The sequence below is a fragment of the Styela clava genome, chromosome 9 (assembly GCF_964204865.1).
Source record: "Styela clava chromosome 9, kaStyClav1.hap1.2, whole genome shotgun sequence".
NCBI classification, from domain to species: domain Eukaryota; kingdom Metazoa; phylum Chordata; class Ascidiacea; order Stolidobranchia; family Styelidae; genus Styela; species Styela clava.
In genome coordinates this window covers 20,159,256-20,165,513 of record NC_135258.1, presented here as the reverse complement: position 1 = coordinate 20,165,513, position 6,258 = coordinate 20,159,256, and the positions used below count along the sequence as shown (strand labels likewise).

Here is a 6,258-nt window from a genome sequence, read left to right as displayed (position 1 = left end):
TTTTAGATACTGTACTACAAAAGAAAACAGCAATGTTCCACCAATCCGACCTAACGCAGGCTCTAATCCCTGCTGCTATCAGTGCTATAAAATGGATTAAACAAGAAGTCTTGAAGCGTAAAGGTATATGAGAATCATAATAGTTGCAAACAGCTTAGATGGGCTATTTATATTGAAATACTCTAGCACTTTTCTGCAATTGGAACTGCCCATCAAACTCATGTTGGAGACTTCATCGAGGTTTTCAATTCATTTTTTTCTCAACTATAAAGATCTTTTGAGGTTAACGAGGCATTAATAAATAAAGCTGAGGAATTTGTTTGTTCACTGTATGAAGAGGATATGAAGAATGTAAATGATACCAGGGCACGTCTATTTAACACTGGCAAACATAAGGATTATACTCTTACACCCAACAATAATTCACTGAAGAAGCATGTGGCCCTCAAATCAGTTCTTGAGTTGGCAAACTGCAAGTGTGAGAAGAATAGTCAAAATAATTTATGCAAGTGTGCCAAAATCAACTTAAATTGCACAGATTTTTGTTTTTGTATTGACTGCAACAGTCACACAACCACAGACAAACATCCCCGAAGACCAGAGGCACCCACACAGACACAAAACAACCACCAATCCAACCGAAACACTCAGACGACTGCCCCTCGTCAACCCACGGTGCAGACCATGCCACAAAACAAAAGAAGGCCGACAGTGTCATAGCGCCCCCCAGTGTCCTCACTGATAGAATACCAAATATTGAAACGATATCACATGACGATATTTAACAGGCAAAACAAGGGTCGTCACAATAATAATACAAGAAACCGCATTTCGATTTATATATATGTGTATATAATATATGGTGATAAGATATACAATCAGAATAAAAAATAAATCATCCTATGAATGACATATGTGACATTAATGCATTATTTATAATGTCGTTGGCAAAGTACACGTGCAGCCTATAATAACTTTTTGTATTGTTTTTACACAACCTTTTCTGGGAATAATACATTCACTAAACGATAAATTTGGATCACGTCTTAGTACTGTAATGTCAATAGTAATTGGTACGGACACAAAAGACGTATCTTCTTTCTTGGTTGTGGGGTTGATACATCCTTTGCAAGAGCAGAATCCAAGTTTAAGCCACTGTGGAAATCTGGAAAATAAATAAATTTTGGGGAAAAAGGGAGAAATGATATCGAATAGGAAGTCTCTTTTCGCATTTATTTTGATCCTTTAAATTGTATTAAAAATATTTATTCGCCATCCAGAACGATACAATCCTACACAAACAGTAAAAACAAGGCCCGTAAAAATATCGGTATCATATTCTGAATATCGATGAGGTAGCCTACAACTTTCGGATCGGAGGCTACAAAAGTCTTCAAACCTTCATTTAATTTATCATTAAATTTTCAAAACAGCACCTTCGCACCTTGAGCTCAGATTTTGAGTTGGTGCAAAAGCGAGGGAGGCAAACGTCCTCGATCCACATATCTCCATTGATAAGCTAAGTAAGCTCTATTTTGATGGTAGTGTCAGACCCTAAACACAAATAGTATTTTCTGCGCTCACCTAAGTAGCTTACTTACGCTTCAACGATACGTAAGAAAATACGGCACTTCGCTTTTGTGTCATTTAATAAAAATAATAAGGTTCCAGAATAAAATACGAGCGCACCCGATTGCGTGGACGGACTAGAGACTTAAACAACGTCTACTGCTTACCTCAACGGATCGTAGTGAGAGCAGGCTTGCCAAGGTGAAGTGCTTCTTGATGCAGGTGTACGTCCGGATGCAATTGTTTCGTGGCTTGGGCAAGATTTTTTGCACTGGAATCCGGTTTCAGGCAATGACCGAGATGGAATAGGCGAAACAGTGAATCCGGTCCAATTTGAATTTAAACTTCTTGCACCTGATGCTCTCTTTCGAATTTTGCTTTCTGAGAATTTCTGCTCATCTGCGTTTTTAGCAAAAGCTCGTACCTGTGAACCCATTCCGACAACGTTAGGATCTGACGCAATTGTTCTACAAAGTTGTTTCATTCTAAAAGTTTTGAATGTTTTACACTGGTTTCTGATTTGTGAATGCAATTTTCTTGGTGTTGTCCGTACATTCTTAATGGTTGTTGCTTTCTGCGCCACTCCCGATCTATTTTCAAATAACATGATTAAAGCGGCAAATAACAATTTGTAAAATATTTTCATTATTTAAAGCTTTTGATTTGCGAACTTAGGTATTATGGGATTTAACCTCACTCACTCTTGCTAAAAGATCTTATGCAGCTAGATTTAACGCGACGAAGTTAAAGGCTTGATATTTTCGCGAATTCAATAATGAAATATAGGTAGAAATAATAAAAGCTCTGTAAAACCCTCCGGGCAAGTAGATCGGCGTATCAGATACCGATATATACCGCATTGAAATATCATTATCAAAATTCACTTCAAGCAATCGAATTAGGGACTACGAAAATTAGGTACTCGAACCAATAAACAAGCAAGAACAATATTGTTGATGAGGTGTTTTGCAGGAACCCGAGTTCAAAAAAATGAATCATAATTAAAATTAAATAAGGATTTTCTGTAAAGTCAACTTTAATCGAAATGTCGTTTGCATTGAATTATGTGCATGCAGGGTATAGCGAAGCTGTATCTAGTCAAGCTTTGGAATGTGGCTGGTTTAGTGGTGGAATTCAGGGGGTTCGCCAACCACTGTGCGTGATGTAGGCTATATACACTGTAATTACTCGTTATTCTTAGTTTTTCTAAAGACTCCATGGCGTTGCTTTACACAAAATCTGCTGCTTTTGGAGAAAATACGCGTTTTCGTGTTAATCCCTTTTAGCGAGTTTGTACTCAACAAAACATTTTGACGGTACCTTCGTCCATGTTGTAGATTTGTTTCATATATATAGCATATTTCCATTGTGTTTATATGATAAAACGTTGTTACCAATTGCTTATTCTGAAATTGCGTATTGCAAATTTACGAAGCGACGACGACGTTATTCTTACATCAAACATCATTCTCGATGAAGTGGACGTTCAGCTGAATTATTATTGCTTTTCGTGTTTATGTGGAATTTAAAATCGTTGGTCTTGGTCAACCGCTAACATTTTTAGTTGAGAGATAGTTTCATTATCACAAAAAGTTAATACAAAGAGTTAATACTATAATATTATAAGTTGACTAAAGAAATTAATTTTACTCGTAACTGATTGATCATCGTTTTGTATGGGTCGGTATGGAATATCTATAAAGGTTTTGTAGGACGCTTGTGTATTCTGTCTATATATATATATATGCTATCAGGGGGAAATACTATCAAAAATTGGAGGTAACTAGATAAAATATAATAAATAGATGAACGAGTCGGCAATTATAAATAAAAGTTATTACCAGCAATTTGAGATTTAGAGAGGTCATGTTGTATTTCGAAACTAAGTATGTCCAAGGAATGATAACAGTCACAGGTTTCCATCCAGAGTTTCAATTTTGGTCCACTAATTATTAAATAAGTCATTAGACATGGTACGGGATCAAAACTGAGACCAACGATAAACCCAAGCTTCAAACTCAAGTCTCCATTTTTCCCTCTTTGTATTACTACAAAGTTGAGTTTGCCGACGGTGTAGTCCAATGGTTCTCAGCCTTTTTCTTTCGTGGCCCATTTTCGTTGCACAAAAAATTCTGTGACCCATTAACTTTCTCATGCAATAGAAAAAAAACAAAAAATTATTTTTACAAGAATGGGCACTTCCACTTCACCATTTAGTAGCAAAAACAACATTATCATTCATTTCTAGTACAATAATTTCACTAATTTATCAAGAAGTCTATCAATTTTGATAGATTTTTTTTATTATCAATAAAACGACCTTTGTCATACACATAATACATGAAATAAAACTCGATTTCGCTGAAAAATGAGTTTCTTTTTTATATGCTGAGTCAATTTACAACTTTTCACAGCAATAACTTTTTCACAGTTAATAAAATTTTTACGAAGTGTAGAATCGAAAAATTCGAAAGCTTACTTTACATAGTTTACTACATTTGTAAATGAAAAAATTTTCACATAATAATTTTTAATATATTTGTGGCCCACCTGAAAACATTTCTGCGGTCAAGCAGTTGGCCATGGCCCACTGGTTGAGAATCGGTAATGTAGTCCAGCGGTTCCCAAACTCTTTATTTACGAATACAAAGAAGAGGAAAATTGCAAGTGTTAATTGTAAAGGAAAATCGATTGTAACGGTTTTTTGTTTTTTTTTGCAAGAAGGATTTGGTTTTTCAAATGAAAATAAATTATAATAGTCACCCGATAGCAATACCGCAAAATCGATTGCTTCTCATCGTTAAGGATTTGATTCGTGTAATTGAATACCGATAAGGTCAACTGTGTAAAGGGATGTGGGCTCGATCACGTGCCTAATTATTTGTTTGATTTGTTGTAGTAACCGTGTGGTTTCCAACAACCAGACCATGTATATCGATTCCGTAAACCAGTATCCAATCTAAGCGGTTGAATTAATCACCCACAACACTTGTATAAAGATTCTGGGTGCCACGGCGCAGTGACATGCAGGTTTTGAAGCCCAGGCTTCTCGTTAATAATACATGAATAAACGCTTAACCGCATCTGCAAAATACTCATGGTCTACAATATGTCGCCGTGTTTCAAACAAGAAGAAAATTTGGACCTGGCTTGCGCATGGCACCGACGCATGTTTTTATGAAGAGGTAACGTCGTAATTAGAACATGCGCAACTCGAAATACAATGAGCCGCCCTTTTGTTCAAAAGAATGCGTATTTAATAACAAAATACCGCTCAATAAATCCCACTGTTGTGATGGCACAAACAAGTTTTCTTTTGAGAGACACGACTTAATGATATGGCCAAATACGATCTTTCATCCAGTTATAAGTCCATGTCGGGTATGGGATTGGTTAATCAGTTGGGCTACATGTTTCAGATGCATGGACTTGTTGGCGGGGGAAATCGTAACCGATCAGCGGCGTCAAGGAATTCAGCAATCCTCTGCGCGCATATTTATTCCCACGGGATCCTAACCTGCGAATCCGCGCATGGCAATAAGGGGTGCCATGGCGAGCGTATTCCTATTGTTCAACGCCTAACGCCACACTGCCGAGCCGAGAAGGTTGGATTTACATATTTATTCCGGGCGGGAGGAAAGTCGATAAGACGGCTTAACCATATGGGCCATATGATATGACCAGCTTTTACGTGAATCACCCTACGGCAAGGGTGCCCAACCCGCGGCCCGCCGGACTGTTTTTTGCGGCCCGCCCTATAAATTTCGTAAGCAGACTTTCTGATTTTTTACTATGTTACTTGGCGAAAGCTTGTTTCGTGGTTTTGGTGTGATTATTTTATCCATCTATCTACATCCGGATGCCGATTCTTATTGTTATGTATGTATCAAGTCTTGCGCCCTGATGGACATCGACGTTAAGATTTTTTTATTTCCCGCAGAACTGTGCGTTTTGTTCGACGAGCTTGATTGTGCGATCATTGGCGACGAAAGTTGAGCGTAATTATAGGAATGACTTTGGAACCTAAATTTCCAAATTAGTTTCACTCTGATTGTAGGCTTTGATCATCTTTATCGCCGACGTAAAATAAAAAGTCAACAATATCTTTGCTCCTGGCTCTGGGACACGTTGTTCTTTTATGTTTGTATTTTTGTGTATTTTATGTTTGCGTTGAATAACAATTTGGAAATATCGTCACTGCGTATCCGTCAATAATTTTGATAAAATTGATCAAAATGGCAATTTTCCCAATCAAATTAGTATATATATTTGTCCAGAAGTCTTTGTAATGTTTCTTAAATAGGCCTACTTGTATTGAAGTTTCAAATTTCACGAAACGGCCCCCTAAAATTTGATATTTACGCTCAAATATCATAGCCACTGAAAATAATTAAATAAAAAACACCATGACTCAAACATAAGACTCAATTTTGACGTCTTTGTTTGTTAGTGAAAACTCTGTGCAGATTCTCGTGTGGCCGTCAGAAATCCACATGTGCGTTATGTGCGAATGTCATGTCCACGCCCCATGTTACCGGATATTCGTATTTCTAACGCCACACCGCCGCGTTTGTTACAGACGTTTGTGGCCCGCAACGAATTTCGTTATGTGAAAGTGGCCCGCGAGACAAAAAAGGTTGGGCAGGCCTGCCCTACGGCAAAGAGGAGTCCCCAGTATGGGATTCGAAG

General features: G+C 37.5%; 1 protein-coding gene across 1 annotated transcript; it reads right to left on the bottom strand.

Annotated features, from left to right (window-relative positions):
- Positions 1-472: 472 nt before the first annotated feature.
- LOC120339463 (uncharacterized) lies at positions 473-2,312 on the bottom strand. Its single transcript, XM_039407593.2, has 2 exons — positions 1,737-2,312; positions 473-1,165 (listed from the first exon to the last, which is right to left on the bottom strand). The coding sequence occupies exons 1-2, from the start codon at positions 2,213-2,215 to the stop codon at positions 934-936; spliced, it is 711 nt and encodes a 236-aa protein (XP_039263527.2). The 5' UTR covers positions 2,216-2,312; the 3' UTR covers positions 473-933.
- Positions 2,313-6,258: the final 3,946 nt, after the last annotated feature.